At 41.6% G+C, this 23,571-nt stretch overlaps 1 protein-coding gene across 2 annotated transcripts in view; it reads right to left on the reverse strand.

Moving 5' to 3' along the window:
* The window catches only part of SYT3 (synaptotagmin 3), a 315,149-nt gene that overhangs the window by 183,597 nt on the left and 107,981 nt on the right, over positions 1-23,571 (reverse strand). For both annotated transcript variants that reach the window (XM_073570816.1, XM_073570817.1), the window contains 2 exons: positions 8,875-9,075; positions 1,120-1,286 (listed from right to left, as the gene is read on the reverse strand). In XM_073570816.1, the coding sequence (XP_073426917.1) occupies positions 1,120-1,264 (145 nt within the window). In that variant the 5' untranslated portion in view covers positions 1,265-1,286; positions 8,875-9,075. The remainder of the gene's footprint in view (positions 1-1,119; positions 1,287-8,874; positions 9,076-23,571) is intronic.

Below are 23,571 nucleotides of genomic sequence, written 5' to 3' on the forward strand. Positions count from 1 at the left end.
CTGGGGCGGTGCTGTCTCAGAAGTCGCCGTCCAGTAACTTGCGGGTTTTTCTCCAAAGCGTTCTCTACAGCCGAGCGCAATTACTTGGTGATAAGGAACTGTTGGCCATTAAGTTGGCTCTAGAGGAGTGGCGATATCTGCTTGAGGGGGTGGTTCATCCGTTTGTAATTTTTTCCGACCACAAGAAAAAAAAATTTCCACTCCTGGAATCGTGACAGTAGGATCACACCACCAATATCTCCGCTTCTGAGAAAATCGGTCACATTATTCTGATCAGATTTTGGTCAAAGTGGGATCAGTTTTTCTCGGAGGTGGAGAAAAAAAAAGTGGTCAACCCCTTTAAGAAGCTATTCCACATCACTGTTTATATTTCAGCTGCCGATACATGATTGGTTGATTAGTGATGATCACATGTTTTAGAGAAGAAATACTTTTCTAAAACTTACTCGCAGTCATACTGTACAACACAGAGAAATCTTAAAGGATATGGGCATATTTGAGGAATTTTTTTTTTACCTGAATACATACATTTTGGTCTAAAAATATTTTTTTCAATTAGATTTTGTCAATAATGTTGCAGCGTTTGCTCTTTGTTTCTTTGCACATTGCTGCCTGCAGAACGAAGTAACTGAGAATCCATCAGTGAGCTCGTTCTGACACGTTTTAACTCTTCCATCCAACTTTCTTTTTTTTTTTTTTAGCTCTTCTGCGCTGATTCCTGACCAAATCAAAATTTCACCTTAAGCTTGATGCAGTCTGTGGTCAGGAATCAGCGTAGAGGAGCTCAGAAAAAGACAGATGGAACAGTTACGAGTTCACTCAGCTATCTCATTCTGCAGGCAAAAGGGCAACATTTTTAACAATGTAAATTTTAAAAAAAATATTTTTAGGCCAAAATATATCTTATTTAGGTAAAAACAAAATGAAATAAAAACAAGAAATACTTTAAAAAAGTAAACAGAAAAAATAAGTAAGTAAACTGAAAAATAAACAAAAAAAAAATATAGATTACTTTGGACCATGTCCCAATATTAGCTTTAGCAGAAACATAACACACAGTAATAATTATAATACATTTGAATCAAGTGAGAATTAAAGAAAAAAATGCATACAAATTACCTGAATCTGTATAGCGCGGCACACCATTGTTTCGTTGGATGTCATAAAATTCCAGACATTTTTCATCTAGTTCATTCTTATAGCAAAGTTCTTTCATCAACCGCACTGTGATGGTGCAAACATCCTCTTCATAGTCCCCGGACATCTCGTAATACCATCTCTCAACACTAGGAGCATAAAAATAATTTTAATATATATATAATAAAAAATATTTAGATAGATTTTTTTTTCACCTCTGTATTTGAGATGGATGAAATTTTACCCAGACAATAAGAAAATAGCATCTGAAATAAATATACTGAGCATTCATTCAATTTTTTCCTCCCTGTCTTTCAAGAGCTATACTTTTTAAGTCTACATAACCACATGAGGGCATGTTTTTTTTTTATTTTTAAGGTTCAAAGTGTAGGTTTTCAAATATGCCACTCATTCTACTACAAAATGTATCAAAAATGGGTAAAAAAAATCCAAAAGGGGTGAAATAAGAATGATTTCCAATGGGTATGATGCAGGCTCAACCCCTGTGCCTGCTCCATATAGGCTTTTACATATAAATGTAAGGCAGTGGTTGAGATGGGGTTAAGTAAGATCAGTACCTACACTAAAAGTATCAATGTACTGTATTAAACACCAACTTCTCTACTAAAAAGTATCTACTTAGAGTTCAACATACATCTTTACAGGAGTTCAAACTTTTTTTTTCTGATTCTGAGCTCCAAATCCCCTGCATAGACATAGAATTAAATGACAAACTTATGCTTCCCTGCAGCTATCAGATTTTTCATCTAGCTGAATGTATAGAGAGTGGGAAATAAGCTCCTAAACTCCTTCTGCGGAATATTGATTCAAAGAGGTTTTCCACCTTCGAAGGATTTTTTTTTAAATGAAATGCATCTATTTTGGCCTAAAAATCCTTTTTATAACTGAGTTTCATTAAACATTTTACAGTGCTTGCCTTCTGTGGCCTCTGTGTTGCACTGTCTATTGTTGCCTGTGGAAAGAGTTAACGGAGTATATTTCAGTGAGCTCGTTCTGACGATCCAATGGTACAGTTTGTAGATCTTTTATCTCTTTTTTCTGAGCTCCTCACAGCTGATTTATGACCACAGACAACATCAAAGTTGAATGTGCCTAAAAACAAAAGGTTTGCAAAAACAAAAATCTTAAAGAAACCCAATTGCAAATATGATAGTCAGCCCCCAAATAACTTCTGCCAGCAGTGATCACGCTGTGTTTGTCATCCATGGAACTCTGAAACAGACAAACTCTATATTAATGTTCTAATGCAAAATTTTGGGATTAGCACATGAAATACTATTTTTCCACACATTTTATGCTACGAGCCATCTCTCGGGCAGAGGCGAACCAGATACCGGAAGCTCGTTTGCACATACAATAATGATTTACTATGCCAACTATAATCTCTAGAGATTTCAGACTACACCGATAATCTCCCGGCTATGCTGTTGCTCTCAGACGCTTGCAGACGGTCAGTGCAACATTGTATCAGCAGGTGGCTTAATAAGTGCAATCAAGAGTTAATTAAAACTGCAATTCACCTGACATCCCCAATGCTGATTTTATAAAAGGATGGGGGATCTATCTCTGCAGACATAATTTGCAGCAAAGAAAAAAAAATTCTAAGAGCCATACACTGATTACAGATTGTCCCACAGCCCGAACTCCCAGCAATTGACTGTAACCGGTGAGGAAACCAAACAGCAAGTGGTTAAAAGATAAATATAATAATAGCACAAAAAAAACAAAAAACTAAAAAACTATTGCATGACATACAGTAGTTACTTGTTTGAATTGTAGGGTCCATTAGGGTGAGATCCCCCCCAACATTGTTAAATCAGAAAGGCAAAAGATTATGGAATTTTAATTTTTTAATGGCTCCCCTCAGGCATGAAAAGCACATAAAGAAGTTAACAGATTCCTGAAAAGTTTATTGAGTGGAGCGAGCGGAGTGCAAGTTCATGTAAAATCTATGGAGTAGAGCGAGCGGAGTGCAGGTTCATAGAAAATCTATGGAGCGGAGTGAACGGAATGCAGGTTCACAGAAAATCTATAGAGTGGAGCGAGCGGATTGAAGGTTCATAGAAAATATATGGAGTGAAGCAAGTGGAGTTCAGGTTCATAGAAAAATCTATGGAGTGAAGTGAGCGGAGTGCAGGTTCATAGAAAATCTATGGCGTGGAGTGAACTGAGTGCAGATTAATAAAAAATCTAATGAGTGAAGCATGTGGGGTGCAGGTTTATAGAAAATCTATGGAGTGGAGCAAGCGGAGTGCACGTTCATGGAAAAATTAATTGAGGGAGCGGAGTGCAGGTTTATAAAAAATCTATGGGGTGGAGCGAGCAGTGAGCAGATTCATGGAAAATATATAGATTGGAGCGAGTAGTTTGCAGATTCATGGAAAATCTATGGGAGTAGAGCTAGCAGTGTGCAGATTCACAGAAAGTTCATGGAGTGAACCATGAAAAATCTATAAAGTGGAGCGAGCAGAGTGCAGGTTCATAAGAAATCTATGTAGTGAAGCAAGCGGAGTACAGGTTCCAAGAAAAAACTATGGAGTGGAGCAAACAGAAAGCAGATTCAAGAAAAATCCATGGAGTAGAGCAAGCAGTGTACAAATTTATGGAAAACCTATAGAGTAGAGTGCTGCTGTGTTTTCTTTTTCTATATAATGCAGCTATCGCAGCTGGCACCTCTTCACAATTAGGAGGTGCTGGTCAGGTTTTTTCTTTATATTTTATTAGTGGAGGTGTGACTGCCTCCAGCCTGCATCTGCACTCCTCCCATTGACCAGTAGGTGATGTATATCAGTTCTACCATTATTTTTAATCTTTAAAGATTCAATAATAACAGGGTCTGTACCACAGGACTTGGCGTATAGCAAATGTGATGCCAATATTCAAAAAGGCGATATAAACTGAACTTGGAAATTATAGACCAGTAAGCTTAACCTCTACTGTGGGTAAAATTTTGAAGGGTTTTCTAAGAGATACTATACTGGAATATCTGAAGAAGAATAACCTCATGACCCAATATCAACATGGGTTTATGAGGGACCGTTCCTGTCAGACTAATCTGATAAGCTTTTATGAAGAGGTAAGTTCCGGACTGGACCAAGGAAATGCAGTGGACATGGTGTACATGTACTTTTCAAAAGCTTTTGATACGGTGCCACACAAAAGGTTGATACATACATAAAATGAGAACAATGGGGATAGGGGAAAATATGTGTAAGTGGGTTAAGAGCTGGCTCAGGGATAGGAAACAAAGGGTGGTTATTAATGGAGCACACTCGGACTGGGTCACGGTTAGCAGTTGGGTACCACAGTAGTCAGTATTGGGCCCGCTTCTTTTTAACATATTTATTAATGACCTTGTAGGGGGCATAGAGAGTAGAATTTCAATATTTGCCGATGACACTAAACTCTGCAGGGTAATCAATACAGAGGAGGACAATTTAGTATTACAGGAAGATTTATGTAAACTAGAAGCTTGGGCTGATAAATTTAAGGTCATGCACTTGGGCAGAACAAATAAGATGTATAATTATGTGCTTAATTGTAAAACACTGGGCAAAACTGTCACTGAAAAAGCCCTGGGTGTATGGGTGGACAACAAACTCACATTTAGTTGCCAGTGTCAGGCAGCTGCTGCAAAGGCAAATAAAATAATGGGATGCATTAAAAGAGGCATAGCTGCTCATGAGGAGAACATAATTTTACCTCTATACAATTCACTAGTGCGACCACACTTAGAATACTGTGTACAGTTCTGGTCTCCGGTGTATAAGAAAGACATAGCTGAACTGGAGCGGGTGCAGAGAAGAGTGACCAAGGTTATTAGGGAACTGGGGGATTTGCAATACCAAGACAGGTTATTACACTTGGGGTTATTTAGTTTGGAAAATCGAAGACTTCATGGTGATCTTATTACAATGTATAAATATATGCAGGGACAGTACAAAGACCTTTCTTATGATCTTTTTACTCTTAGACCTGTGACGGGGCCAAGGGGGCATCCTCTACGTCTGGAGGAAAGAAGGTTTAATCATAATCACAGACGCAGGTTCTTTACTGTAAGAGCAGTGAGACTATGGAACTCTCTGCTGTATGATGTTGTAATGAGTGATTCACTACTAAAATTAAGAAGGGACTTGATGCCTTTTTTAAAAGTATAATGTTACAGGGTATATATACTAGACTCCTTGATAGGGCATTGATCCAGGGAACCTGTCACGCTCACCTCCCCGGCTCCCGCTGTCATGCTCACCTCTCCTTCTCCTGCTCGTCCTGTAGCTTCAGTGGCTGCCGCTCTGACCGCCGCTGCCGCATCTCTCCCTGGCCGTGCTCCTGCGTGTTCCCGCTGCCTCCCATGCCTCCACGTCGCTCAGGCACTTCTGGTCCTCTCGGCCCGCCCCAACTGCTGACGCCTGTCCATCAAGTGCCTCTTCTCCTGTCCTGCGGCCGGCCTCAGCTCCCTCCCAGGTACGCAGGCGCACGCCCCCCTAGACTAGGCACCCTATCCCATGGGTCCATGACTCTGCCGCACCCTGACCCGGAAGTTCTCCAGCGTGCCCTATTTCAGGCAGCCTCTCCCTATGCTCTCTGCCTGACTATCAATTGCGTTTCACATTCTGATATCGGGTCCACGCTCTCCAGCGTACCTTCTGTCTCTGCGCTTCGTACCTTTCCTGGTTTCCCGCTAGTTTCCCTATTTGTTACCCTCCTGTGTTTCCTTCCAGGTCTCGTCCGTTCCTGCCTTCATCTGCTTGTTCCAGCGTCTCACCCGCTACAAGTTCCTGCCGCCTCCCTGGCTGTCCACCACCATCCTCATGGCTACAGCAGTCTCCCCTGTGGTCGTCACCACCTTCCGTCTGTTCGCCTGCACGTCCCCTGCCTACGTCTTCCTCCGGTTGTCCCCAGGTATCAGCTTCTGTGGCGATAGTCTCCCCTGGGTCTGCCCCTAATGCTCCCTGTATAGGGGGTGGTACACCTGGCCAGCTCGCCCTAGGGAGGTTCGTCGTCGCGGTCCTGAGGGTTCAACTCCCGGAGCTCTCTCAGTATCACAGAACTAGACTGCCGTATGTGGAGTCGGGTAAGAATTTTTTTCCCCAATGTGGAGCTTAGTGTTTGCCGCATGGCTTTATTTTGCCTTCCTCTGGATCAACATGTTTAGCTATGGGTTGAACTAGATGGACTTAAAGTCTCCCTTCAACCTTAAATACTATGTTACTATTTTACTATGTTACTTAACCATTTGAATTGTAGGCTCATGGCCTGGGAGAGACATGTTGTCGTGCTACTACAGTGCAGGATAGCGCAACCTCCACCAGGGGGTGTTGGTGAGGGAATAGAGGTTGCACACACAGAGTAGCAACACTGAGCAGTAGCGCAAGTGCCACCACGTGGCAAAAGAGTGGTCAGACGGGCCAAGTCAGAAACAGTCAGGAGGAGAAGAACCAGAGGTCACATCAGTACACGTGGTCAGAAACAAGCCAGGGAATCAGCAACGGTCAGAAGCGGATAAGACAAAGACAAAATACAAAAGCAGGTCCGAATGCAAGTCAAGTCAAAACCAGGGAGTCAACAAACTTACAGGGAAACACTGAGTCAGGACAGACAAAGGGGATAAATAGACACGGGGCAAGTCAGAGATCACAGCAGGATAAATCAGGATATACGAGAGTCAGAAACACACCGAAGGCAGAACTATAGCTGACACCACCTTCAGGATGCAGCGGAGCTAAATAGCAAACCTGAACCAGACTGAGGCTGAGAAAAGTTAACCCCTGAAATGACACGTTTTGTCCATTTAACTGTAGGCTAATAGCTCAAGAGAGGTATGTACAGTAGAACAGGGACCCATCAGAGGGAGGTCACCTTGCCACGGTTGATGAGCACCCATGGATTTGCCAATTTATGCACTAAGAACCTTCATTTTTGTAAATTCATCTTACTGAATAATAATACAATTTAGGTTCATTGTTTTCAGTGTATGCATATATCTTGGCTCCTATAGAGTGCTGCTGTGTTTTCTTTTTCTATATAATGCAGCTATCACAGCTGGCACATGTTCACACTTAGGAGATGCTGGTAAGGTTTTTTCTTTATATGGAGTAGAGTGATCTATGTGCACATTCATAACAAGTTTATGACGTGGAGAAAGCAGTGTGAAGATTTAAGGAAAAGCTGTGGAGTGGAGCGAGCAGTGCAGATTCATGGAAAATCTATGGAGTAGAGTGAGCAGTGTGCAGATTCATGGAAAATCTATCACAAGCAATGTTCAGATTCATAAAACGTCTATGGAGCATAACGAGCAGTATACAAATTCATAGAAAGTCTTTGGAGTGGAGTGAGCGTTGAAGGCTGATATTATTAGGCTGGGAATGTCCATGGATATTGGCTAGGGATAAGCGAGTATACTCGTTAGGATTCGGTACTCGGCGAGTAATGCGGTACTCGCGGTGCTCGAATATTACCGAGTAAATATCACTACTCGCCTCGCAATATTCGGATCTCCCACCTGGCATGTGTCAGCCAATCACAGTAAAGCCACCACCTTCTTTGTTGTGGCATTACTGTGATTGGCTGGCCGCGCAGCCTCATATGTGTGTGTGGGGGTCTGTGCGGGCTCTTAGAAGCTACTCGTAACGAGTACAGCGAGTCCAAGTAGTTCACTACTCGCTCATCCCTAAATTGGACTTTTCACAGCCTAATAGGACCAGCCCTCAGCCGCTCCATAAATGGCGCATCAATTAGAAGCAACAATTCTGCAGTTTAGCCTCGGCTCTTCCCGATTGCCCTGGTGCATTGGCAGTCGTGGTAATGGTTTTGGGGGTTGATGTCAGTTGTGTAATGTTTGTGAGAACTTACCGTGGTTCTCACGTTGCGAGTGGTGACATTAGTAAGGTTACCGCAATTCACCAGCTGTGAACTGCAATAACCTTACTGATGTCACCACTCGTCACAGTTGCCGGGTTCTCGCACCACACAGCTTGAGAATTGGCAGTGGCTGCATCTCCAGTGTATGATGCTTCATTCTCTGAATGGGGCTCGATAGACTGGATGAAGAAGACGGGGATCGTCGTGGGACCTCCATTTGGATTACAGCAGACCCTGTTGATTATATTTTTATGGTAATAAATGGGTTAAGAGGGAATTTGTCAGAGAATGCTTTTTACAAATATAGGACTTTTGTGTGTGCATCTTTCCTTCTTTTGACTACAGGATTGGTAATGGGGTTGTCTGACTGACGCCTCTTCATTACTAACCCCTGGGCTTGATGTCAGGGGACATTACACAACTGATATCAACCCCAAAGCCATTACCCCAATTACCAATGCAAAAGGGCAATTGGGAAGAACCGAGGCTAAAAGGCATTAGCTACTAGAATAGGGTCCCGAATGGGGCACCCATTGTTAGCTCAACATTTTCTTATAGGGCTATTACAAATATTTTTGTAGATATCTCCTATACTTCCTAACCATAGGACAGGAAATAGGGTTGATAAGAAGGTGGTGCATTATCTTAGGAGCCATACCAACTGGTCCCAACCTCACAAGAAAGAATGATCCAGTCATGGACCCTTCAAATAATGCTCACCTGAGTTTTGATAGGTTCCCTTGAATGCTCACTCAATGTGAGGAACATTTCAAAAAGGATATGTTATACACAGGCCAATTTGTGCTCCATTGCCAGGTAAGAATATCACATGCTCTCGTTCCCCTTGTCTCTCACCTTTCATACAGTTTCACATAATTTCCAGGTTTTCTTCCAGATGCACCAGTTCCTTTGAACTGGGAAACATTGTCAAAGTCTTTGTAGTCTTCTCATGAGATTGTCGCGACTTCCCCTTGGCTAGTGAGCAGAGCTGGTTCATTGACTGATTGGTGGCCAAGATTTACATCTCCGAGCCCACTGCTCACCTGAAGAGTCAAACTGTATGGAAGATAAAATGGAAATCTTGGTATCAAATGAGCACAAATCCATATAAGCAAAGCAGAAGGCATCAGGCAGGACAAGTATTATCGTTTTTGGAACTGTGCAAATGTGGGTTTAAAGCCCAGAGTGTCATCATGTGACAGATCTAAATCAATCATTAATTCTGCACCTGTTCCCTACTCCCCCTTTTTTCAACTAGATGACACTTCCCTCTGTCAAAACTTTCATTTCGCCCTGGTAATAATTCATGTGGTGATTAGGATTGTCTTCCAATTCCAAATTGTTTTTGTCAGAAGGCTTGAACATAATTAGTTACTATATAAAGATTCTGAATAAATGATATTGCATGGCTGGGATTCAAAGGATTAAATAAAAAAAAAGATCAAGAAAAAAATGTGTAATTCAACTTTGCAGTCATTTTCACGATTTCATGCATCTAAAATCTAATAAAAATGCCCCACTGTTTCATACAGCTCTTATTTCAGACCTACTGTACATGTCTACATGGTTAGACTCTGAAAAAAAAAACCTCATACATTTGTCAAATTCTGCAATAAAAATCTACTTCTTGTTGGAAATAAATGACAATCTTTTTACTTTGTTTTGTGCAATTGGCCCGATGAAGACCCCTATTCTAGTTGAAGCGTGCTTTTTATTCTACACAATTTTACCTTTTTGGTCAGGAGTGGCACCAGTTATATTTTACTTTCTGTACATATCCGCAACAGAATTTTGCCCATACTTAAGGATTTTTATTATATGCCAAAAACTCAATCTCCATGGAAGCGAAGGTTGAGCATACGCCCCACTACACTATTTGTTCTTTACGGGACTGCAATAAGTAGAAAAGAGATTTACTTGGCTTTCGCTGAATAGTTAGCAGGCTCAACTTCCACTCCATTGAAAGGGGTCACTGAAATGCTTTGGTCTCTGTTTTTTTGGTGGTACCAGGGTTACATCTCTAGCATTCAGAAAAAGATCAGACATTCTCTAAAAAGGGTATAACTTGTGAACATGGTTCACATTTTTTATAGCACCATTCCTAGCATCCAATGTATCCCCTCTCGATAGGATGGAGATGGAGACAACTTCCTGTTTGGTTGTGGTCAGATCACTGGGTCCACCCTATGATCTAGTAAAGAAGACTCTGGATCCTGGCAACCAGTCTGCAAAACCTCCTCTTGAATTTAGCAGAGATGCGCATGCTCAACCTTCTCTCCATTTATTCTCTACTAGCTGAAGAGCCCGGCGCTGCCCGGGCATAGTACCTAACTGTGGATAGTTATAACAAATTATAATTATCCTCCATCCCATAGTCCCGTGCCCATATACCCAACATACCTATCCTCCATCCCATAGTCGAGTGCCCATATACCCATCACACATCCTCCATCCCATAGTCCCATGCCCATATACCCATCATACATATTCTCCATCCCATATACTCATCATACATATTCTCCATCTCACAGTCGAGTGCCCATATACCCATCACACATCCTTCATCTCATAGTCCCATGCCCATATACCCCTCTCTTGCGTGACATGCATATAAAGCGCCGTATTACACCATGTGCCCATACTAGGAAGTGCCTGTCTTAATCCTGTTCATTTAGACACTGTTCATATGTTCAGGTTTTAAATACATTAGATACCTTGACGAGGTGGAGTGGCTTGGTATGCACTTTTGCAAAAAAAAGTATCGACTAAATACCCTGTATTTGTTGTCATCTTTTTACCAGCACTTGCTGATTATTGTCATATTTTTTACTGCAGGGTATTTTTGCACATTTGTTATTCTGTGCTTTCTTTTTGTGTTCCATATACCCATCATACATATCCTCCATCCCATAGTCCCGTGCCCATATACCAATCATACATATCCACGATCCCATAGGCCCATGCCCATATACCCATCATACATATCCTCCATCCCATAGTCGAGTGCCCATATACCATCACACATCCTCCATCCCATAGTCCCATGCCCATATACCAATCACACATTCTCCATCCCATAGTCCCATGCCTATATACCCATCATACATATTCCCCATCCCATAGTCGAGTGCCCATATACCCATCACACATCCTTCATCTCATAGTCCCATGCCCATATACCCACCATACATATCCTCCATCCCATAGTCCCGTGCCCATATACCCATCATACATATCCGCCATCCCATAGTCCCGTGCCCATATACCCATCATACATATCCTCCATCCCATAGTCCAGTGCCCATATACCAATCACACATCCTCCATCCCATAGTCCCGTGCCCATATACCCGTCATACATATCCTCCATCCCATAGTCCAGTGCCCATATACCCATCACACATCCTCCATCCCATAGTCAAACATTATGACATCATAATGAGCGGCGGGGTTTGCAACCTATGATGACATCAGCTTCGCCATGGCAACCATTATGCCATCATAATGAGGAGCGGGGCTTGATACACACACACTTTTTCCCATTATGTAGATAGGTGCAACATTGTTTGGCGAATTGAAACGCGCGGGGTTAAAATTTCGCCTCACAACATAGCCTAGGACACTCTCGGGGTCCAGACGTGTGACTGTGCCAAATTTTGTGGCTGTAGCTGCGACGGTGCGGATGCCAATCCCGGACATACATACATACATACATACACACACTTGAGCTTTATATATTAGATGTACTGCTCGTGAAAGTAGAGTACAGTGCTCCACTAAAAGTCGAGCTTGCACATCTCTGCTCCAATTACACCATGTCATTCTGTAGAGCCATGTTCCTTGGAGCCAAATATGTTCTTCGAGAAATTAATGGGGGAACCAGTGGTTGAATTTCTGTAGCAATTGGAATGTTATCTCCTATCTCAGGGATAGGAGATAAATTTGGAGCACCTTGCATGCCCAGCATTATTTAAAGAAGCATTTTTTTATTTTCTTAATATATTTGTCACGTACCCCGTCCTGTGTGAAACGGCCAGCAGGCCGGTAACTAATACAACAGGACACGGCACGTGTAATTGTCCAGTGTGACACGGCCCGCAGGCCGGTAACTAATACAACAAGACACAGGGGATAGGGAAATATTTACAACGGTGGGCCCTGCGATAGGAAACGGGGGACGTGGAGACCTCCTGCACTCCCCTGTGTCAGTATCCCTAACACTCCTAACGCTCCCTATACAGGCTCCTCACCTGTCGCCGATCAGGATACCTGTCACCCTAGAAAACCCTACACCTATTCCTTACTAGGGAGCTGGGTGGTGCAGGCATTGGCCCCACCGCTGTACTAACACCAACATGAGGAAAAGTGACAAACAGGGAAACACTTAGCTTTGCTCTGATGCACTTGCTCCTGGCAACAGAGTCCAACACCTCAGTGCAACTTCCTCCCACCGTGTCCAACAGCTGGGTGCAGCTATACAGCAACAGCGTCCAGCACCCGAGTGCCGCCTTGGAGCAACAGAGTCCAGCACCTGAGTGCAGCTGTCCAGCAATGGAGTCCAGCACCTGAGTGCAGCTGTCCAGCAATGGAGTCCAGCACCTGAGTGCAGGTCCAGCAACTGAGTGCAGCTCTACACCATAGCTGCCACTCCACCAAGCTTTGCAAGAATTCTTCACTGACACCATAGCTGCCACTCCACCCTGCTTTACACGAACTCCTCGCTGACATCATAGCTGCTACTCCACCATGCTTTACACGAACTCCTTGCTGACACCATAGCTGCTACTCCAGGACTCTCCTCAGCTCCTTCCTTCACCCAAGATGGTTGGAAAAGCCCAACAACATCACCAATGTGAGTGAGCACAACTGACACACCTTTATTGAGTAAACACACCTGTTAGTGATTCCCGTGCAATTGCACTAACCACCACCGGGGGGCAAAACTATCTCTAAAAACACCAGTCCAATGACCATACTGGCCACCGGGGGCAAAACTATCTCTAAGCACACCAGTGCAATGACCATACTGGCCACCGGGGGCAAAACTCTCTAAGCACAAAGCTAGAGAGAGGAAAAAAAAAAAGGTTACCGGTGCTCTTATCTGACATGATCCTGCATGGATCATGACAATATTGCAGTCATCATATTATATAGCACTGTTTACTTACAATTGCTCATTTTGCCTTTCTACCCAGTTAAATATTCTCATATCCATTAGGTCTATGACATCACATGACTAAAAACGGACTTGCTGAATCCTTCAAAGCTCTGTTGACACAGGAAGTATTTTTTCTCTGCATGAGTCATCACTGGGTAAGTCACTGGCAGAGGGAAGAGGGAGCAGCTGGGTCACAAGTTGAAGAGGAGGATGACTCCTGAAGGGAAATGAGACTTCCTGCTTCTACATAGAGCAGAAAAGAAGAGAAGAAGTAACTGGATAGAAAGTCAAAATGAGTAATTGTAAGTACACAGTGCTGTATAATATGATGGCATTAAGGGGATAAAAACTTTGATGTGAGAGCTTCTTTAAGGTGGCACTTTTGCACACTGCTATTTTTAGTAATTTTTTTTTTAACTCTTGACGTGACAATTTTATTTTCAATTTTTTCTTAGTCTTCCAAAAAAAATGTTTGTGTTAATGGGACTTGCATTTTTTTGCGAACTTAAAGTGCGTGATTATGAGAAATGCTAGGATCACGTGATTATTGAGTTATTTGGAGGCAAAATTTGGCAAGTGCTGCAGCTTTCAGAAAGCTAACGGTGTGTAATAGACACACTGTTAGAATTTTGCTCTGTCCGATCAGTGGTCACGCGACTGCAAGTAAGCAACTTGCATGCAAGCAGATGAGAAGCTAATTTGCAGATGACCTCTGTATGCAAATTGCATGCTTGCAATCACGTGAAAAACATTTGAGCTGAATCCTAACATTCTGTATGTTACACGCTGGAAGTAATCGCCAAGACTTGGCAACTCCTCTAATTTGTAGTTTTTGTATAGCTCTTCTGAATATGCTAGCACCATTTAAGCAACAGGAAATAATAACCCTTAAATACTAGTGCTCTTTGGTGGGTGAAAAAATCCTAGTCCTGCCAGTGTCTGCCAGCTTGGCCTGCCTACTACAACTGGAGTACAGTCCCTGTTCTGGTGCTTTGTCAATTGCCGTCGGACAGGATTCCATTAAACCGCAGTTAATAAAGAAGCAGTTGAGGTTATAAAAAGCTTTTGTGGACAACATGGAAATTGAAATGTCACTCTCCACTCACAAAACTGTAATCTGTAGTGAAATTACCCATCCCCCGAATCACTTAGTGCACCTTTCTCTATATTTATATTTCTTATCCATAATGGTTTGTCTGGAGGTTTGTTCTGTTAACAGGCGGCAAGGGGAGAAGCCTGCAGGAGGATAAGCATGGGTCACGGCCTTCTTCCCTGCCGATTTAAATGCCTAATGTGATTCTAAAAGACTAGTAAAAAGAGCAAAGCTTCAAAGTACAAAAATACATTCATGTTTTCTGTTACTACACACAAAGCTATTCAGGAAAGGATGCTGACAGTAAAGGGTCCCTGTGCAGGACTTGTGTGCAAAGTACACACATGCACATAAGCATGTATAAACTGGTTTTATGTACATTTTTAGATGGCTAGAGTTATAGGTAAGACCAGTTTGAAGGAAAAAAAAAATATATATAAAATAAAAATATATAGGGCTGTCTAATTAGCACAGTCAGATGGTGAAAGGAGAAGAATGATGGGAAACACAAATTAGGGAGAACAGTGATCTGTGATAGTTGAAACCAACAAATGGCAACTTGTAGATCAGTTGCTCCCCTTTCCCCCACGGACACTTGAGCTGGCGCACATGCAGTATGTCCACCTTTCATTCGTTTGCTGCTGATATAGAAGAGTTAATGGTTTGCTTTATATCACTTTAATTGCCTTGAAGACCTTGTATTGCCTTTTGCCTATTATTGCTAGAATTATTCTTATGTAGACTATTAGTCTCTGTTTTCAAGGAAGCTATACTTGTTATCATATTTGTTCTCCATAGTCAGTAACAACATGTTCTGGGTACATTGTAAACATGGTATAACCCTGAAGGTGATGGTGGGTGATGGTGGGGGCTACATGAGCTCCATAGAATTACATATTGTTGTAAATGGTATAAAAGATTGCCTTGTATTTCATTACGTCAGATAACGTGATTTGACCACGACTCGTGTGTGTTGAGTCTCTTTGTCTCCAAGCGCTTGTGAATTAAGGGCGAAAAACTCCTAATCCGGACTCACTGGTGATCTGGCATATCTGACGCTTGGTCAGAACAAAAAGCAGCTACAAGTTACAACAGATTTGACGCCCAACGGGGACCGTGGAAACCAGCCTATTCGGAATCCGTATGTGGGAGCTTCCTGGGAGGTTGAATATGCAGAATCCAGGCTGCTGCAGGTGAGAACATTTATTCTTACATTGATTCTGCGTCTGCAACCTCTCTAAGGATGTCTACATATCTCTGGGTAAGACTGTACAACACGGTTCAAAAGAACCCACATCACCAGTGAGTGGTGAGTATGTCCATATGAGAGTTGAATAATACAGTATTAAGATAATGGGATAATAAATTGAATTTTGGAGGAAAATTCAGGAAATTTCGAATTTCAAAAGATCCATTCATTTGTATTGATAAGACTATGCTCATTAATTGAGGTTCATAAGTAATATACTTTTTGTAGCTGGTTGATTTTTAGGGTTTTTAATTAAGTAATGCTTTATTAAAACCAAATATTGTATATTGTACCTAAGACATTCCACTAAAGACTGGCGTTTTTCACATAGTTCCGTTTCTCGTTAAGTTAATTCCACACAATAAGACAAGGACGTGTGGCTCATTATTCGTGGCTCAACAACTGACAGAGCTCCAATGAACTATGAGCTAAAAGCTTAGGCTTTTATTAAAAGGTGCTAAATACTAAAAGGCCGGATTCTGATTCTCTCTCAAGGACAATTACAGTCGACGACGACAGAAAAGTGAAGAGCGACAAAGTGAACAGTCTGTTCTCAGGTGTCGCCATTCATAAGAGATGAATTGATGTTTTGTCGCTTTTACCAATGTCGGGAGTATCAATTCACCTTGAATCATTATGTCAGAGAACAATTATTGGCCCTGGGGATAGTCTGTCCCAAAAGTTTGCCTTTAATTTACTTATGTCATTGATGCTGGAGGAAGAAATCAACATCACTCAACATATAGAGGTGAGGGGGTCCTATTAAAATGTCCCCCATTGATGCTGCTTAATGTCTACCTGTAACACAATCTATATGCATGTTATATATTGGGTAAAGGTGAATAAAATGGTGTTCACAGTTAAGTCCGCTCTATGTAATGTGAGTGCCGGCTTTTCTATATCGGATAGGTACTGGATCCCGTTGCTGCTGCTCAACCATTTAGATGCTGGAAGTAATCACTAATAGCAGCACTAAAAGAGTAACTGTTATCAGGTCAAAAGTTACAAGTTTTTGCTCTTATTTTATTCCCACAGCTTTACGGAGTATTCCGATTTTTGTATTTTTAGAATTAGTCATATGGATCCAGAGTTATGGGTCGTTTTGTTTGGTGCAAATTTGTATGTTTTTTTACAGGGTTTGGGGACATGGCTCACGGGATCCTCTGGGGTGTGTCTTTAGGCTGATCTGTTTTTCTCCCTGGGGGCTAAGTTCTCTTGGTAAAGACCATAATAAATTAGCACCAAAAAAAAATGCCCATGTCTCTTGAACCGTGTCGTAGATTTAAAAACAGATGACTCAGGAAGCAGCAAGAATAAATTAAAACAAAAAATGGAAACTTTTGACCTCCTAAGTAGTACACATACCTCATATCCAGCCTATATTACTGGCAGAAACCTATTGACCTCATATCCAGCCTATATTACTGATAGAGACACACAGAGCTCACATCCAGCCTATATTACTGGGGGAAACATACATACCCCACAGCCTTTCTAGATTACTGGTAGAAACAGACATCATATCCAGTCTATATTACTGATAGAGACACACAGACCTCACATGAAGCCTATATTACTGGGAGAGACATGCAGAGCTCAAACCCAACCTAGATTACTGGTAGAGACACTCTCATAAGAGAAAAGTCTGAAAACTGGATCAGTTTGCAAACAGTATCTCCGGGAGCCTGACATAAATGAAGGAATGAAGATGTTCATATTGTTTAAAGGTTATCACCTGTCCATAGCCAAGACCAAATGGAGCAGCATGCTCACTGTGGCTCCATTCATTGTCTACTAGACTGACAGAGACAGCCGAGTTAGTACAATGATAGGTGACCTGAGTGTATGGACACGGATTAACTAGATGGGACAAGATCATTGAATATATTTCAGAGGTTATTCTTATTTCCAGTCAAGGACATATGCACCATAGGAGCATCCATGATAGTAATATATGGCACATCAAGGAAGGGGGCCAAAATCAGGGTGCCCGATCTTTCCTCTACGTAGCTAGTGAGAATCTGCAAAAGGGCCTCCCAATCTACAGAATCCTCCAAATTAACAAATAATCACAAATTTTTTTCCCAAGATATAACTAGGAGGAACAAAAATCACCCATCGGACCTATTACCAGGATAACATCTCGACAGTGTTGAAGACATAGGTTCCAACATTAGTCCCCATGGGTGATGCCGCCCCTACACCCAGCCCTGCCTTGGTTGTGCATTACTGTACTGCTACAGTTCACATCATCTTTTGGACTATTTGGAAATATTGTGCAAATTTAAGGATTTTTTTTTTTTGCTGTAATCCCTTTAAATGGCAGCTAATTTGTGTAATCTACAGAATGAACTGCAAAAAAAAAAATCAACTCAAAAAGACATTTATCAACCATTTTCTAGAAAATATTAGTATTAAAATGTATTATTACCTAGTAGGAGGTTTAACCACAAAACATTATCTTTTGTAAAGGAACGAAATTGTCTTAATATTTCCGATCTGTCCTCAGATAACGTCTATATATTATCGGATGAAGGAAGAATTTTCAGAAAATGTCATTAAAATCTTCCAGGCTTACAGAAAAGTCATTTCTAAAACAGAGCCGCCCTTACCAACAGGCTATATCTATATATTGCAGACCATCCCAGACCAGAGCTATCGAGCTCATTGATTGTCTGCAGCGGCGTCGATTGATAACAGACATCAGGAGTAGTAGTGGAAAAACAGTAGCCATACACATGGGATAGCGGTCAACCAATGGCAGACAACTATCTCTCTTGGTTCCCTACACAAAAGAGTGCTGGGCTCTTTGAGATTCATGTTGTTTTCAACAAGGAGAGAAGAGAAAACCGCTGCCAAACTCTTCTGGCAGTGGCTTTTATCTATGGTAAACAAAATAAATCAGTTGTTGAAATTCCAGCTGCCCGATCCTCATCATCACCCCAGACATCAACTGTTGGGTCAGAATAGGTGGGCTTCCATACACTTTATATGTTCAGCCAGTCTGGTCAAAATCGAGAGGCTCAACTGATTTTTTTCTCATGTGCATGAGGTGTCTTTTGACCTCCATTAATAATTATGTTTTGAACGCCATATTTGCTGGTTTACAGATTAGACACGATATCCTTTCTACGTAATTTCCAAAAATTGTTTTTTTTAGCTACCCGCTGAAGTCTGCGTGACATAACATTTGTTCCTTGTGAAAACGGAGAACCCTTCGCAAAATTGGTTTCCTACCACTGACTGTCTTAAGCTGAGCTAAGATGTGTTGCACCTTAAAATGAAACCCTAAAATCTCTTTGCAATTAGTCTGGTTAAATGCTTTGGGTATTTTCACTCCATATAAATCCAGTAATCTGCTCTCTACAGCGACACAAATAAAGCTCGTCTCCCATGTGTGAATAAGTAAAAATAAATATGTGAACCGATGAAAAGCTTAGTGAGAACATTTCCATTAGAAAGATAGACCCGTGCTGTCTCAGCTCAGGAAATCAGTTTTTTTCTAGTTTTATTGAAAAAAAAAAAGTTTCAATAATCCATTGAAGGTTCTTAGACGGTTTTGCCCAAAAGGCATGCGCTCCCTATGTGGGAAGGATCAAGGGAAATCTGTCAGTCTGCAATATATGAAAATATCCTGCACTATTATAGCAGAAATCAAGCGGAAGAGAGCAGGAAAAAAAAATCAAAGGGAAATTCATGCATCCCAAGATGAATTTTAACAATACAAATATGCCCAGATGTTATATATTGTTCGTGGGGGCCCATATGTAGAAGACAAAATGGATTTATTACTGTTCATCACAAGATATAGGGCCGGTTCATTATTGCGTTGACATCTCTTTTTGTCTAGTTTTTGGTGGCTTTCTGCTGTTTTTCAATTTTTCTTTTATTTGCTCCTTTTCTAAAGTCTATTTTATATGTGATTAACCCTTTTTTTAGGTTTTTGTTTTTCAGATGCCTTCGCGACTTATTAGGAAGTCTCTCCAGATTTTTGCGCATATGTACCGTATGGCTGCAATTTTGGGTGCAAATTGTGCGTTGTCTAGCAAAACATGCACATTTTTGCTCTAAAAAGTTGCAATAAAAGCTGATTTTGCACTAACTTTCTAAATCAGGTATATCAACTTCAAGCAAAAAAAGCCTTGACGAAAACCTCAAGACAAAAAAAAGTCATGTAGAAACCCGCAAATGATTTATTCGGATCGTAGTGTTTGCTTGGTTCGTCATTTTTATTGATGCTGAAAATGACCGGTGTTGCAGTACGAGCCTAGACCCTGTTCATATGCCCTATTGGGGGACATGATTGTCCCGCAGAGTCCATTATTTGAGCCATAATTGTAGGAGAGGCACCAGTACTGGATGAACGAAACCATCTTTGTATCACAAGGACTGCAATTCATCTGAATAGCTGCCATGTAATACTACATTTCACCTGCAGTAGCCACTGCAGTATAAAAGCCCCAGCTTAAAGTGCCATTAGCAAGAGCAATGGTGATCAGTCGATCGACCGATTAGCCACATTTTGAAAGGGATGAATATGAATAACTTGTCAATTTATATAAAAACATAATTTCACCTTCCAAATTATTTATATGTGCATGTAGATCTTCCAAAGACCAGTGCAGCAATACTTGCACATGGCCAGTCCGTTCCTCCATTACTGAGAAATCAGCGTTTAAATTGATATGCAAATAAGGCTGAAGAGCTATGGTAGATCTGAAGCCTCTGTCACTCCTGCTTAACTTACGGCTCCTTTGTCTGAAGTTACACAGCATAGAGGCTGTCAGTCAGGCAGGAGGAGGCGGCACTGGTAAGGGAATAGAGCTGGAGTGACAGAGGCTTCAGATCTGGCTATTTTCATAATGGTTATGCTTTTTTTTCACAGCCCTTGTAACTTTTGGTGTTTGAACAAAGTGGACATGGTATGATCCAGAGATTTTTACCCAAGTCATCATTTGCGACTTTTAGAAGTGTCTCAGCATTTTTTCACAATGGTCCTCCAGTATCCTAGCAGGACGCAAAATCAATTTTTTTTGCACAGTTGTAGTATTACGTGTGACATTATAAGGTTCTTTAGAAAGATCGAGGAAAATTTCACTCTAATAAGGCAGAGAAAAGGCAAAAATACAATATTTTAATGAGCACCAAAGTTTTTAAACCTCGTGATGAGTCTGGTGCTAGGTCAACCAATGAGAAAAGAAAAACAATATGGAAAATCTAATTTAAAAAAATACAGCCATTGATGAATTGGGACCATTTAGTATGAACGACTCCTGAGAAAGCATTGCAAAATCAAATTTCTTGTTCAAAGATTGTCATCTCGTACCAATAATCTCAGGATATGAGGATCTTAGTGAAAGGGTAAAGAAGGACACATATGTATTTTTCAATATTGAGGTGTTTCTGTAATATTGGAAAACCCAAATAGCAGATTTTCAGTTTTCCGCCAATGGGCGAAACTAGAATGGATGCAGGGATTGCAGTCACTTCTTAACCCCTGAGCCTTGGGGGAGGCCAAAAAGTCCTTTTGGACTTTATGAGAAGACCAATATTATTAAAGACCCGTTATAATTGGGGCCCTTTTAGAGATTATGCATTGGGGCACACAAGCATCAAGTTTCACCGCTGCTTCATCAGGTGATTGATTCTTGTTTGCTACACAAAACTTTTCCTTCTGTTCCACTTGACATTTAGTCAAGCCATATTAAATATTTTTCTCTGCAATGTATGTGATACCAGCAGGAGTTAATCTCATAGTTTGTATATCTTAGAAGGAGATCTTAGAACGATGTGGGAGTAAATGGCTTCTCGCGGAAGGTGATTCCACACGGAGATCAGGGGAAACGTATCGAGTAGGAAGAATATTCTTTATGCATCTACTATGAACATAAATATAATATAGAAAAGTCATTTTACGCCTCCTTAATGTCATGGTGAGTAGGTTGGCATTTTGTGCCTCATCTCTAAATAATATCAATTTCCTTGAGAATGAATAAGCACTTTGTACCTAGAGTGCATATAAAAAAAGATGTTGATGTTGACTTTTTTCATGCCAATTAATAGGAAAAACTTTAAAGTAGAATTCTTAAAAGTAACAAAGAAATCTATCAAATGATCTACAATAATTAAGAGTCAAATAACGTACCCCAGTCAAGGTAATATAAAGCAGAGGTAGCGCATCCCGCAACCGTATGCAAACTTTTTTGACTTGATTGTACAGTATATTTTATAATTGGACTAAACTTTCTTTTTCTGATACAAACCATTAAACGCCCTGAACAAATGAATGCGAAAAATAAAAAAGTACAATTATTAAATCCTGACTGCCTGCACTCATCACTAGAGGGCGCTTAGAACTATACACTCAGCACAATAATAAAACAATGTACAGAGCTCTCCTATTTTATTTTGTCTTTTTGAAATATTAAAATAATTTTCCATTTTTGAAAAATGTTTGGTGCTTTACTCACACATCCAAGAGTCCAACGATACGTCTCCACTAGAGTTGAGCGAAACGGGTCGAAAAAATTCAAAAGTCGCCGACTTTTGGCAAAGTCGGGTTTCATGAAACGAAACCCGACCCTAGGATGAGGTCGGCCACGAGGTCGGCGACTTACGCGCCAAAGTCGCGTTTCAAAAGTTTGTTTTGCGCTCTTTTTCAGCCAATCAGGATCCACGGACACTGTGGACAACGTGATGACATAGGCACGGGTCACCACCATCTTTCAGAAGGGCATGCAAGTGATTGGCTTGCTTTGGTGGGTGTCACAGGGGGTATAAAAGGGCATGCACGCCGACCGCCATCTTACTTCTGCCGATCTTAGTATAGGGAGAGGTTGCTGCTGATTCTGTAGGGAGAGCGTTAGGCAGGGAAGAAGACAAAAAAACTGCTTCTGCTGCTAGCGATTTGGCCTGCACAACACACCAGTCACTGTGTGTGCAGTGCAAGGGGAGGCTATATAGTGGTGTATCAGTGGTGTTGGTTGTTGGGCTGCCTTCTAAGGCTTCCTGACATTCCTGCATTGCTGTTTACCCACTGCTCCGCAAACTGCTTTTTTAAAAGCAATCCCAATTTTTTTTTTTTGTCCTGCTGAGAAGAAAAAAAAACTGCTTCTGCTGCTAGCAATTTGGCCTGCACAACACACCAGTCACTGTGTGTGCAGTGCAAGGGGAGGCTATATAGTGGTGTATCAGTGGTGTTGGTTGTTGGGCTGCCTTCTAAGGCTTCCTGACATTCCTGCATTGCTGTTTACCCACTGCTCCGCAAACTGCTTTTTTAAAAGCAATCCAATCTCCCTTATCCTCTAGTCACTTTTGTCACAGCTGTGCCATCGAGCCTGTCACATAGCGCTCAGATATTCATTGGGCCTCACACAATCCAAAAGTGTCCAGTGTCCAAAAGTGTGTGCAGAGATTCAAAATCTCCCTTATCCTCTAGTCACTTTGGTCACAGCTGTGCCATCGAGCCTGTCACATAGCGCTCAGATATCAGTGGGCCTCACACAATCCAAAAGTGTCCATCCAGTGTCCAAAAGTGTGTGCAGAGATTCAAAATCTCCCTTATCCTCTAGTCACTTTGGTCACAGCTGTGCCATCGAGCCTGTCACATAGTGCTCAGATATCAGTGGGCCTCACACAATCCAAAAGTGTCCATCCAGTGTCCAAAAGTGTGTGCAGAGATTCAAAATCTCCCTTATCCTCTAGTCACTTTGGTCACAGCTGTGCCATCGAGCCTGTCCCATAGCGCTCAGATATCAGTGGGCCTCACACAATCCAAAAGTGTCCAGTGTCCAAAAGTGTGTGCAGAGATTCAAAATCTCCCTTATCCTCTAGTCACTTTGGTCACAGCTGTGCCATCGAGCCTGTGACATAGCGCTCAGATATTCATTGGGCCTCACACAATCCAAAAGTGTCCAGTGTCCAAAAGTGTGTGCAGAGATTCAAAATCTCCCTTATCCTCTAGTCACTTTGGTCACAGCTGTGCCATCGAGCCTGTGACATAGCGCTCAGATATTCATTGGGCCTCACACAATCCAAAAGTGTCCAGTGTCC

Source organism: Dendrobates tinctorius, unplaced genomic scaffold (genome assembly GCF_039654945.1).
Source record: "Dendrobates tinctorius isolate UK_male_01 unplaced genomic scaffold, ASM3965494v1 ptg000028l, whole genome shotgun sequence".
Classification (NCBI taxonomy): domain Eukaryota; kingdom Metazoa; phylum Chordata; class Amphibia; order Anura; family Dendrobatidae; genus Dendrobates; species Dendrobates tinctorius.